The 13,614-nt window shown below is 47.8% G+C and overlaps 1 protein-coding gene across 1 annotated transcript in view; it reads left to right on the forward strand.

The window, feature by feature from the left end:
- ABCA4 (ATP binding cassette subfamily A member 4) overlaps nt 1-13,614 on the forward strand; it is a 126,747-nt gene that overhangs the window by 16,435 nt on the left and 96,698 nt on the right. Inside the window, exons 5-6 of the mRNA XM_082409722.1 lie at nt 710-837; nt 5,373-5,570. Coding sequence (XP_082265848.1) covers nt 710-837; nt 5,373-5,570 — 326 coding nt within the window. The remainder of the gene's footprint in view (nt 1-709; nt 838-5,372; nt 5,571-13,614) is intronic.

The raw sequence follows: 13,614 nt of genomic DNA on the forward strand, positions 1-13,614 counted from the left end.
AGTGGAGCTGAAAGAATGTGACTGAGCTGATCAGGGCATGAAACTGCAAGCCCAGGCAACAGGCCATCCCCCTTTCCCCACGTGAAGATTTTCTTGCCCCAGACAGCTTGATTTCTCTTAGTACATGTCCATACCCTGAGCTTAGAGCCATAGCTGAGATGACAGAATCACCAAGAAGGGTTCTGTACCCCATGACAACGGCACTAATTCTCCTCCAATTCTAGACTTTCTCAGCCTTAGCACTATTGACCTTTTGAACCAGATAGTTCTTTGTTTTATCAGAGAAACGGGGTTGTCCTGTGCCTTGTGGGATGTTTGGTGGTATCCCTGGCCCCTACCCACTAGTATCAATACTTCCCCAGTTGTAACAACCAAAAATGTCTCCAGACATTGCCAAATATTCCCAGGGGGACAAGACTGCTCCTCACCCCCACCCCATTGTCCAAGACCAACTCCACAAAGCATCCGATGGCCACCACCCCGACCTAACTTTTTCCACCTTGTGTGCCTTCTCACTAAATTTGGCTCGTCTGCTCCAGCAGTAAATGCTGTGACTGCCGCTGGCAGGGGCCCTGGCTCTTAGGCGCTCCCAGGGAACCCAAAACAGAGCCTTCCTCTGAGAGTCAAGTTAGAAATCAATTCTAGATGTTTTCCTTTTTTTGACCCATCTCTCCTCCGACACCCTGTTCTTTTTTTCATTCCTACGCAGGAAGAGGAATACGAATACGGGATGTCCTAAAAGATGAGGAAACACTGACACTGTTTCTCATAAAGAACATTGGCCTGTCTGACTCAGTTGTCTACTTTCTGGTCAACTCCCAAGTCCGTCCAGAGCAGGTAGGTGGATGTCATTGGTCAGTGGTCCCTGGAGGGGAAGGGTGGGCACTGAGCCTGAGCCTGAGAAAGGCAAAGGAGACCTTGAGTTTCTTTTTTCCTTCTTACTTTCACATTCAGAATCATTCACATTCATGCCGCACACTCAGGAGAATACCTGGGGGTCACTTGTGGTGATGAGCATTCCCATCGCAGGATTCTGGAGCGGCACAAATCCTGGCAGCCCTTAAAACATCTCAGAGTTTATGACTGGAAGGAACCTTAGAGACCATGTGGCTCAAACTCCTTTTATAGTTGAGGAAACTGAGCTTTATTCATGTATTCACCAAATACGTAGAGATGTTTTAGGTACCAGAATACAGTGGGAACAATACGAGGAAACCCCTGACTCTGGGAGCTCATATTCCAGAGGGGGGCGACAGGCAATAATCAAGTAAGCCAAGGGCACCTACGTGCGTTTCCAGATTGTGAAAGGGACTGTGAGGAAGGTCTAGCAGGGTCGGAGTTAGGGAGGGACTGGGGGCAGTTTTAAATTCGATGGGCAGGGAAGACCTTCCTGAGGAGGTGCTATTTGAGCAGATCTAACTGAAGAGAAGGCACTATGCAAATGCCTGTGAGAGGAGAGTTCCAGCCAAGAAAAAGGCAAAGCCAGGGTCTGAGTGTGCTGAGGTGACCTTCGAGGTCACAGAGCCCAATAACGGCTGCAAGTAGAAGCAGACCTCTGATTTCCTGGAGCATTTCTTCCCAGTGCCAGGCGAACTCCTTCTATCCCCCCAAATCGATTTTGTCTGTTTTCATAATCTCCTGTATTTATTCAGAGTGTTTTTACCACTAACATATGACTTTCACATCTGTTAGCGCCTGTGCTCCTCACATTAATCCCGAGATGGGTCAAACAGTTGGGGAAACTGACGTGCCTGGTGATTGACTGACTTGTGCACAGCTGTAGAGCTAGAATTGTCCGAGCTGGCACGGAATCCAGGTCTTCTCGTTCCTAGTCCCGTGCTCGTTCAGTGGTTCTCAGGGTCCAAGACCAATAGCCTCAGCAAGGACTGGGAGTAAATTCTCAGGCCCCATCCCAGACTGACCAGCAGTCTCTGCTTTAACAAGCCCTCCAGGTGGTTCTGATGGCTCAGGGATGAGAACCACTGCTCTAGTTTGGGGCCTCATGGGCTCCTGGCCCAGCATCCTGGGCGTGTGGATTCCTAGTGTGATGAACATGGTGAGAACGCATGATAAGCAGGGGCCTTAGCACAGACGCCCCGCCTGGCTCTCCTGGCCAGGACTGCACCTCCTCTAGACTCCAGGGGAGACGGAGACGTAAATAGAGAATTTCAGGGCCTGTGTCAGTCCTGAGGCAAAGGTCTGCACAGGGTGCTGTCTGAGCCCAGAGAAGGGAGGGGACCCACCTGCCTGGCTGAGGTTGGCTCCTTTGAAGGGGGTTTTCAAGCTGGTTCCCAGCACAACAATGGAGAAGCCCATACCTGCTTTTCTGGCTTCTCAGACCCTGAGGTTTTCACTGAAACTAGACAAGGGGAGCTGAGGTTCAGCCCTGAGGCAGAGTGTCAGGGCCCTTGGAACCCGGCACCCCCAGTGCCCAGGCTTGGCCACAGTACGCTCCTGGGGCGGCCCTTGGGGTCAGGCCTGGCTGCCCGGCCCTGCTTGGCTCCCCTCCCATCCCAAGCCGGGGGCGGGGGTGGGCAGCATCACTTGCTCACTTTCCCCTTTGCTTTCTCTTCAGCTCATAAAACTCAAGTCCTGGAAATGCCTGTGATGACTTCCAGTTGGTAGTAAAAGGGAGATGGAGATAAGGGCAGGAATTTAGGGGAAATTTCTTTCCAGTTCCTCACCTACGTGACATTTGGGTTTCTAGTTGCTGTGCTGCTGGCATTAGGGCTGAGGCCTTTCATGTGGGGAGAAGACAGGGCCTGGGCCACTGGGGTGTGCCTTTATTTAGTGTTGCAGTTTCTGATTAGCTGATGCTTTCCTGATCAGCAAAACTCAGAGCTTAGGAAGGAGCCCAGCTCCTGCGCTCCGGAGGCCGGTCATGTGGACCCAGCTCCCTCCATGCCTCCGTGCCCACCCTGCTTCTTAGCCCGACTGCCTTGTGTGCCTTCCTCCTGATCTCTATCTCGGTCTCCTTGACAGAACTGTCCACGCGAATTTTCCTCCATGACAGTAGTGCTCTCTCTGTGCTGTCTGTAGGGTAGCCACTAGCCACATGTGGCTGGTGGGCACTTGAGATGGGGCTAGTGCAGCTGAGGAACTGAATTTTTAAATGTTATTTAATTTTAATTATTTTAAATTTAAACAGCTACATGGGGCTTGCAGCTCTCTACCCGATCATCCTCATTATACATGGAATTTCGTTTTTTACCATTAGAACTGGATATCCCTCTGCCTAGTGTCTGAGCACAGCTCCAAAGGGAATAACATCACTCGGTCTCTCCCCATTGAGGGAATTATTAGGCAATTAAAGTAATACGGTTCTCTGGTCCATCCCTCATCACACCTCTCACCCCCAGCCGTGCAACCTCCTGAACATTCTTCCAGGCCCAGCTCAAGTGTTGCCTCCTCAGTGAAACAGTTCATAAACCCTCCCTTCTTTGTCCTGCACCCTCCCCCTTCCCTAATCGACAAAGAGCTAACGGGTAATGGTTAAGCACAAGCTGTGTGTTCAAATCTCAGCAAGGTCACAAGGTTCACTGCAAGTTAATAAGCAATCTGTTTCCTCATTGGTAAAATGGAGATAATAAAAGTACCTACCATATACGGTGGTTGTGGGGGTTAAAAGAATTAATATCCGTGAAGCAATTAGAATAGTGCATGGCACATAATAAACACTCAATAAATACCAGCTACTTTTACTAGCAATTCTCAACACTCCCTCTTCTGCACTCTGGTTTCACAACGTTCAGTGTAGCACCTCCTGCTATTTAAATGCCTGCATTTCCAGCTAGCCTGGAAACTAGCCTAGCTAGTTTTTGGGAGGGCAGAAAATTCATCTTATTCTCGCTGTATCCCCAGTAACTCTCCTAGTCCCTGCAGAATGGGAACGCAGTGAATGAGCATTGAATGAATGAGTTGCGTTTTCATGGTGTCCCAGCTTTCTCCCTCGCCTGTTGTGTAACCTTCTCAAGTCACCTAACCCCTTTTCCATCACTTCCCTCCTCTGGAATATTAGAGGTTTGGACTCTAATGAGCTCATTAATTCCCTCCACCTCAAAATGTTTCAGACTCTGGGAAGAGAGTTGGGGTGAGGTTTTTGCCTGGAGATGAGAAGTAAGGTATGGACAAAACAGGAAGGCTCTGTTGGAATATGCACCCAGTTACAGGCCCCTGAGATCCACGGAGTCCACACCCACTCAGCACCAGCTGTGACCTGGGCCTCATTTGGGGACTGGGCTTCTGTGTGTGGTCTGGACAGTTTCCATACAGGGGGCAACAGAGACCCACCTGCTCCGTTCTCCAGCCCAGAGGATTGTGTAGAAGGCATGGGACTGTGGAGGCCAGGGAAGTTCATGAACCTGTTCTATTTATGGTATTTAGGGTTTTGTCCACTACTGGGAGTCCAGGACTCCAGGAGGCCAGTTACTGTGCTGGGTGGACAAGGGTCCCTGGCCCGGGTTGAGGCCTCCTTGGCCTCTGGAGGCCATCATGGGGATTGTGCTCCACAGGAGCTTCCGGATGTGGGAGCTCCAGGGGTTAGCATCGTCAGATAAACTACAGGGTGCCTGGTTAAATTTGAATTTTAGGTAAACAACAAACAGTTTTTCAGCATGAGGATGTCCCATTTGGACTCTGTTTGGGACATAACTTGTACCAAAAATTGTTCACTGTTTATCTGAAATTCAAATTTAACTGGGCGTGCAGTATTTTTATTTGTTAAATCTGGTGAGACAGGAAGGCAGGGGTGGTCATTCACCATCACTCCAAATGCATTCTAGCCAGTCCCCCACCTCAGCTTCAGGAAGTAGTTCCTGATGGTACCTTAGCATCATGTGCTAAGAAGGGATGGCTTAAATTGTAAAGTCTCTCTGCTAAAATGAGGCCTGGGAATATATTCGTTTTCTATGGCTGCTATAACAAATTACCACAAACTTAGTGGCTTAAAACAATACAAATTTATTATTTTATGGTTCTAGAGGTCAGGATCTTTAAAGTCAAGGAGCCAGCAGTGCTGTGCTCCTTACTGAGGGAAGTAGAGGAAAATTCATTTTCTTGCCTCTAGAGACTGTCTACTTTCCTCGGCTGGTGGCCTCCCTTCATCTTCAAGGCAGACATTGTTTCTTCTGCTTCCCTCTTCCACATTTAAAGGACCCTTGTTATTACATTAGGCTCACCCAGGTAATCCAAAATAATCTCCTTATTTTTAATTCAGCTGATTAGCAACTTTAGTTTCATCTGCAAGCTTAATTCCCCTTGCCGTGCCACATAACGTATTCACAGGTTCTGTGGGTTAGGACATGGACATCTTTGGGCGGGCCAGTCTTCCTCTGCGACAGGGAGGTTTCCAGTGTTGCTTTTCCTTTCTGCAGTTTGCTCATGGAGTCCCAGACCTAGTGCTGAAGGATATCGCCTGCAGTGAGGCCCTCCTGGAGCGCTTCCTCATCTTCCCCCAGCGCCGTGCGGTGCACACGGTGCGTGATGCGTTGTGCTCCCTCTCCCAGGGAACCCTACAATGGATGGAAGACACCCTGTACGCCAACGTGGACTTCTTCAAGCTCTTCCATGTGGTAAGGGAGGTGTCCAGCTGCCCGCCCCTTGGGGGGTAATTCCTGGAGGCAGTAGGGCCTGGTGGCAGGCCATCGGGGACTCACAAATTGACAGTCAGGGAAGGCACGAACCTGGTGTTCCAGACATTCCTTGTTCAAGACAAGACAAGACAGGCTCCAAAGGCCCGGGAATCAACTGATAGTATTTCCAGAGCCGTGGCCCAGACATCCAGGAGTCACCGTTAGGATCACCATTAGATATGTGCTGTGGCAGGTCTGGGTCCCCCCCCAGGTGTGGGATAAGCCCTCTTCACCACCTCTGGCAGTGTGGAAAGGAGGAGCTAGGTGATCGTGGAAAAATTGTTAACCTTTCCTGGCCCCATCACTCATCTACAAAGCAAATATAATACTTTATAGATACATTAAAAATACATGCAAAGCGTTTAATAAATTTCAGTAAATGAGAGCTTCACATTCCCTTCTCTGGGTCTGCTCTTGACCCCAAACTTTACTGTTTCTGGATTAAAAAAACAACAACAACAAAGCAAGAGAAAATGTCATAGAAAATTTCCAAAAATTTGGAAAGCCTGACCTAGCTCAGCACTGTGTTCAGAAGTGCATCCCAGACAGACTTCTTGGGATCCAGTCACATCTTCTCTTTTGCTAGAAGGGTAAGATGAGAGGGAATTATATAAAGGAGGCATCAAGCATTGGTTCTCGTACTTCAGAGTGTAGGAAAATCATCAAGGAAGCCGATAAAAGATGCAAGTTCCACATTCCCACCCCCAGAGACTGATTCAGGAGACCTGGGCTAGGCCAGAATCTGTTACCTTAGGTGATTCTGATGGAGGTCATTGTAGGCCACGCTTTAAGAAACACTCAAAATTAGAATTAGAATTTTCTAGCATTGAATTGTGTTTTCTCTTTTGCCTACGTTTTAATTTCTGGAACTATGTTTCGGAGAGTGTCAATCACTGAGAACATGGCAGAGGAATTTGTGTTTTGTCTTTTTACATTTGCTCTCTCAAGTCCCAGAAAACTTGCTCTAGCCTCGCCTTCAAAAGCAAGGTGAAGGCTTTTAACAACAAAACAAAATAAAACAAGACCCCACAGTTTCTGGCAGGGTTCGCACTTCATCCCTTTCAGTGTGACTTTTCCTTGGAATGTTACTCCATAATTTCCCCAGCTCATCGGGGGGCCTCCAGAATGGGTAAGAGGGGTCAGACCTATGGATGCCACCAGCCCTGAGAGCCAAGGGCCCCAGAGAAGGTCTCTGCAGGGAGATTAAAAAGCCATGCAGTTCAAACTTCTCTGTCCGAAGTTCCATGAGAAGCCCGATTTTAGACACACTTCTTAGCTTGTTTTCAGAATCAGACAGGAGAGTGAGTAGGTGATAAAAATCCTTATTCTGAGTGGCTGAACCCCCCCACCCCCAGCACAGTGGGAGCCCAGTGCCTGCGTTTGCAGAGCTGTGGGAGCTTCCCTGGGTGCCTGGGATAGTGCAATCCTCTGGTCACTAGAAAACGGGCAGGGTCCTGCATCTCTTTCTGCAGCACCTTGGCCACTGGTATAGTACATGTACCTTTGGGGCATGAGGACAGCCTGGATAATAGCAGGAGAAAGGGGAACCTGGGCAAAACTTTTCATTAGGGTCTGAACCCATACCTCAGGCTGCTGGCTTCAGGATGTTTACTTATCAGATAAGAAAGACTAGACTGTCTTTCCTGCTGCCCTTACGTGCTGCTCTGGCAAGTGTTAGAGTTCAGAAACCAGAGGAGAATTTTGGCCGGTCACCCTCACCAACCCGAGATGGACCCTAGGTACTCGCCCGTGTCCATGCACTTAAACCTGAATTGGGCCAGGCACTGTGCTGAGGCCAAGGGCCCAAACATGGCTTTCATGCCCTCACTGAATTCCCAGTTACCCTGAGACAGACAAACAGGCCATGTCACAGCACTGAGGCTTAGGACATTCGGCCCCTAGAGCAGTGGTACCCAGGCCTGGTTGCACACCGAGTCACCTGGGGAGCTTTTAAAAACTACAAGTGCCCCCTCCACCTTCATCCCATAGATTCTGATTAGTTGCCTTTAGCATTTTTAAAAGGTTCCCAGATCATTCTAATGTCCAGCCAGGGCTGAGAATCACTGACCTACAACATAGGAGTTTGATTTACAGTCTCAATTTCTGTAGAGCAAGCCCAATAGCAGTAGTAGCACCCAAATGCCCCTAAGGCTTCGAAGTACTTTCCTGTGATCACCCCTGACGCCAGGATGCTATGCAGATGCAGCCCGCCTGCTGTCCTCCTAACCAAGCCGCTGCGCGACCCCAGAGACTGCCAAGGGGAGCAAGTTGTGGCAGGAGACAGGCTTAGCCAGGAGACAGTGCTGCCCCTACCTACCATCTTTTTGTTCCTGCTGGTCTCTGTGTGGGAAGGCCTAACCAAGACAGGACACATCGGCCCCAAGCAAAGAGGACAAACGCCCTATGTGGTGCCCTTGAAATATGCTTTTCCAGCTGACAAATGGACTGAGTGGCTACACATTTTTTTTTAATTACTAAGAAGGAAACCTAAAAGCAATTGCAGGCAGTAAGATGGGATTTTTCCTCCTGTACCCGTCCTATTGTGTTTTTAGTAAAATAGCCCTGAGGCAGGCACAGAAAGGCTCAGGGCAGAGCCTCCGACCCTCTCAGAGGGGCTTGGGCCAGGCGGGAGGCAGGGCCAGGGGCCTCTCTGGGATGAGTCTGCTGTTGCAGCTGGTTGGCGAGCAGCCATGCTTAGGTCCAGCGCCCGGAATGCTATGCCTTCTGTTCTCCTGGGCTGTTTCTCACGCACACGTACACCAGCGTATAAATAAGGTTTCAGTAAATGCCAAGTTGGTGCTCACTAACAAAGAGAGAGGGGCCATCTCAGCAAACCACCGCACGGCTCCTGCCTCTGTTGTGTCAGGACCTGGGCGTGTGGGTGGAAGTGTAACCTCCAAACCTAGACCGTGGAGCCAAGAGACGCAGAGAGGGGCGTTGGGGACTCAGCACCAACTGGGGCCAGCTGTGTTTTTCCTCAGCCCCTTGGAGATCAGAAGTGAGTGTTGTCATCCTCAAATAATCCAAATGCAGTACCCTCGCCTTACTCCACCCCACCCATCCCCATAGGTACGCTCGCGCCTGCGTGCCTACACGTGCACGTGCACACACGCTGGATGGCCAGTGACCTAGGTGGGCTGGGACGAAAACAGCAGCCAGCTGGCTGGATTTTCTCCAAGGAGGTTTAGCCCCTCTTGGTTTCACCTGGGTTGAGACAGTTTGAAAGAGCTTGTCTTCTCCTGTGGCCTTTTTGGGCTTAACGCCCCCAGCTTGAAACCCCAGAGCTCAGACCTGGGTCCAAGGTACGGTGACTGCCAACACTACCTGAAACGTTTCACACCTCATAAAAAATGGTGTGTCAGTTTCGGGTGAGGGGTTGGGCCATTTCCCATCTGATTTGGCCCAGGGCGTGCGTGTCCCTCCCCCTCCTCCCCCTCCTCCCTCTGCAATCCTTCCTGTTTTCTCTCTGACTCTGGTGCACAGCTTTGAAATCTTGCTGAGAAGCGAATCTGTCCCCTCGGCTCTGCATGTTTATTTGTGGAAGTTCGGCGGGGAACTGAGGAGGTGCCAAGACCTGCCACATTGCTGGGAAATCTGCGTTCCCTCCCTTCCCCCTTCTCAGTGGATGTTGATAGAGGAAATTTGGCCTCCCCGGCATTTTGGCCCATGGTTTTCCCCTTTGCAGTTGCTTCCAGTGTGACATGATTCAGCTTTCTTTCCTTTCCCTCAACTGCTACTCAGTCAAGGTTTTTACTTTTCTGACTTCATTTTCCCCGTGTCTTTGTGACTATGGGGTGGCTGAACACTGAGTTCCGCAGAAGAAAGGCCGGTCTTGGGGGTGCTTGCTGCATGCTCTTTTCAGTGTCCCGCTTTGTTCTTGGCTCTGCTCCCTAAATTCCTGAATCATTGGGAATAAATGTGGGTGGAGTGCCCCTGCCCAGTGTGAGCTGGCCATGGTTTCTGCTCTCTTGGATCATTCGTTGCAGTTTGTTAAATTTCAACTATGCGTTTCAGTTTTCAGGTGATATTGCTGCGTCAAAATTCTCTGGAAAGGCCCCATGTCTCCAGGATTTTACCGTGAGGTCCCATTAATGACTTAATTTCATGATCTCTCTCCCTTCTGATTTCTGAATCTTTGGACTGTCAACTTTCTCCCATTTCTGTGGGGGGGGGTTTAGGGAGGGAAGAGGAGAAAGGAGTGGTATCCAGTGCCAGCAGTGTGGAGGGAGGTGCAGCAGGGCTGCTGAGCGAAAGCAAAACCAAGTCAGCAAATAGGATTTTTTTGTTTTTTGAAAATTATTAAGCCACAGCAAGTATAGTTGATTTACAGCATTAGTATTTGTTCTTCCTACATCTACAAAATTATGTGTCTATTATATTTCAAAATTTTGGCGAACTGATTTTGATAAGGAAGAAATAAAAAGGAAATAGAAGAGAGGAACATTAATGTACATTAAATATATATTAGGCCCATGGGCTTGATTGCCATTGGCCTGCCTTGGTTTCTTTTAGACTCCAGGCATGAGTAGGCTAGGGCTTATTTTCATGCCAGATCAGATGCTGTTTTATGAATTTAAAAAGAAAAAAAGACTGAGAGGTCAATACTAAAGTCACTTAGAACACAAACAGGCCCCTACAAAGACTGCTTTTAGGATAATGGGTCCTGGGGTTCTGGCCTTTATTCAGTAGCTGTAGATTGAGCACCAACATGTTAGGCATCCGGTTTTCTCCAAGGTAAACTGGTTTAAAGAAGGATTTTGGCCTCTGACATTTCTTATCTCTCCAGAACAGTAGTTCTTAATCTTTTTATGGATTAGAACTGCCTTTGAGAACCTGACAACAGCTCTAAACCTTTTCCCTAGAGAAACGTAAGTTCACACAGACACACAGAGGGTGGGGCTCTTGGAGCCTCTGAAGTCAGACCCCAAGTTAAGAGCTTTTGCGTTAAAATTTCTTTCCTACTTACTATTAATATATGTCCTTTCCTAAAGGCTCTCAATATAGCCACAGATTCTTCCTTAACTCTCCTTATGAAGTAATCAGCTTCTCCCCTGAGCACAGGACCCAGTAGTGAGAGGACCAGAGGGTGGGCAGCCAGCTGGGGCCCACAGAGATCTCCTGGTGGTCAGGGACTGGGTCCTGGCTCTGCACTGGCTCCTTTCTTGCTGTCATCGAAAAGGAACTCAGCCTCTCCATCTGTAAAATTGAGATCGCAAAACCTATTCCATGTATCTCATGGGATCCAGTGGTGAAATTCACATTAGAGAAGAGTTGGAAAAGTGCTTTGAAACAAAAAGCATTTTTGCTCTTCCAGAAACAAGAATGCAGCTGCTTTGTGGAGGGCCCCACTGTGCCCCGCCCCCATTGCTCCACTCCCAGAAGCGTCCTCCTCAAACACTTAGGTGGGACATTCTCCTTCCTCCGACCCTCAGACTAGGAAGAGGTCTATCTCATGGGGTCGCCTTTTGACTTCCCATAGATTCCAAAACCAGTTTTGCTTTCATCAACCACAAATACCAAGACTGAAGTCACCTCAGAGAGAAAAAGGCCCAGTTTCTGTTGAGCCAAAAAAAGTCCCATAACTTGTCTGTTCAAGAGCCCACCCTCTCGTTCAGACTCTCTGCCCCCTCCAGTCCTGGGAAACAGCATGTCTCTGTGACCTCTCCCGGTAGAGACAGTTTGGCATTTCCCCCCTGCTCTGAGTGATTTAGTCTGAATTCTCCACTCCTGACGCATTTCCTGGTACTCAGGGTGTCCCCTCCTGGTCGCCCCCTCACCACTGAAGCCGGCTTCCTCTCTTTTCATCTGATGCTTCACAACTGTCAGGTTGCAGCAAACATGCTTCAAATCTACATTCCTCCAGTTGCCTAGCAACAACTTCCCTACCGGATAAATCTGGATTTCCTGTAGCGGCCCACAATTAAACACAGTGGGCCCCTCACTGTCTGTCCACCGTTTCATCTGTTCTTCACCTCTGTCTGGGTGCTTCAAAGGCAGCAGCTCATCCCTTACTCCAGAGCCTTCCACCAGCTCCCGGAGGCCACATTATCCCTATAAAGACACTTTTAACCCAAGGCTACCTATTTACCCTTGTGTTAGATAGATCCTCAACTTAGAAATCAATGCTGTTTTCCAGATGGCCTTCTTTGAATCAGAGAAAGTAAAACAAAACTTTCAACTCATAAAACATTCCTTTTGTGTGCTGGCAGAGTGACATCTGTTTGATTAACCCATTGGATCCAAAGCATCAGCAAGAATTGCTCAAACAAGACTTTTTTAGTAGCTAATATGCCTTATCCTGCCTTAAGAAAAAATATTACACAGTCCCAAAGGACAGACATGTATCTTGTCCCTTGGGAACCCAGAGACCTCATGTAGCCAGAATCTTCTTGGCTACTGTCTAGGACCTTGTATCCATTTCTTAAGTACTGGATCAAGGCCCAGGGACCCCTCAAATCAACCATAGCTGATGGGAGATGATAGAGACATACCTTTTCAAGAGCCCTATTTGTATGTCCAATCTTCCTTCCTGACAAGGTCTAATCAGACCTTGAACTTGGGTTGGCAGTGCTGAGGCCAGTCGTGACATGGAAGGGTTACTTGTTCTTTGGGAAATTAAGAGAACTTATTTGGCATAGGAAGCAGTGGTGTGTGTGTGTGCGTGTGCGTGTGTGTGTGAGTGATGATACTTGCCATTTTGGTCTGTGACCTTTTTTCCAGAAATGGTTTCACATTTCCATTCAAATAAATTTACAGTCCCTTCCGGTTCTTTTGGCAGGAACAGTCCATGCGAATTTGAATAGATAATGGGAGAGGGAGCCCTGGGAAATTTATTTTATAATTTATGGCAACATCAGTCAGACAATTGGTGACCAGATACGTATGAAGTGTTCCCTGGGGGGACGGGCACTGTTCTGAGATGTAGGTGGTATCTAAAACGAAAGTGTGAGTATAAGACCTTCATTATTTACCATCTCCACTGGAAAGAGCTAGGAAAGGCATTGCAGCTATGGTACCCGGCACACAGCTGGAACTCAGTAAATATTTGTATAATGAATATTATTAAATTATTAACAAGACTGAAAAAGAAAATGTTAACCAGACACACAAATGCATCTCAAGCAGTTGTACCTCCTGTTCCCTCTTCCCCAAATTTCTGGTCTTGTTCTTATCTGGCTGTCTCTCCAGTCTCTCTTGCCGTCTCTCCTTACATTCCTCCCTCCACCTGGAATTCCTGGTCCTCCCGTTCTGTCCACAAATACTGCCCTCATCCTCCTGATCATCACCTTGTCTTCTTTCAAACATTAGCCAAGTGTCACCTTCGCCATCCCCAGGTGGAACTGACCACCCCCTTCCTGTGAGTCACCATCATACCTTGTAAAAACATCTCTCATGAAATGTAAAATCACAATAGACTCCGTCTCTTTTCCACTAGAGTATATTTATTTCCTCATTAAGTAATACAACACATATTTATGGAGCATTTACTGTGTACCATACCCTGAAGATATAAAAACAAAATAAAGCCTATTCTTATGCTTAATGAGTTTACAGTGTAGTAGAAAGACAAATATCTTAAAAAATAATAGCAAACCAATATAAAAGTGATAAATAAATGCACTGAAGATTATAGGAGCAGCTAGGAGGGGCATCTACCCCATGGATAAGGAGGGCAGGAAGAGCATGACGGTGGGGGAAGGAAGGCTTTCTGGAGAAGGTGAGGTGGTTTCACATGAGTTGACTATGCCAGTAGGGGTAAGGTGAGGATGGGGTGGAATGGGGTAGGTTGGCTGTCTTATCTATTAGGCCCTAAAATGATAGGCGTAGTACCTAAGGGAAAAAGCGTTTTCAGAGGCCTACAAGAATGTTTAAGAATTTAAAATTTAAAATTATGGCTCTGAAATACAAAGAAAAAGCTTTAGAATTAAAATTAATAAACATTAAATTGAATGTTTAAGAAAGGTAATATTATTCAACTTTTTGG

The sequence above is a fragment of the Balaenoptera physalus genome, assembly GCF_965194825.1.
Source record: "Balaenoptera physalus genome assembly, chromosome: 1".
Lineage (NCBI taxonomy): Eukaryota > Metazoa > Chordata > Mammalia > Artiodactyla > Balaenopteridae > Balaenoptera > Balaenoptera physalus.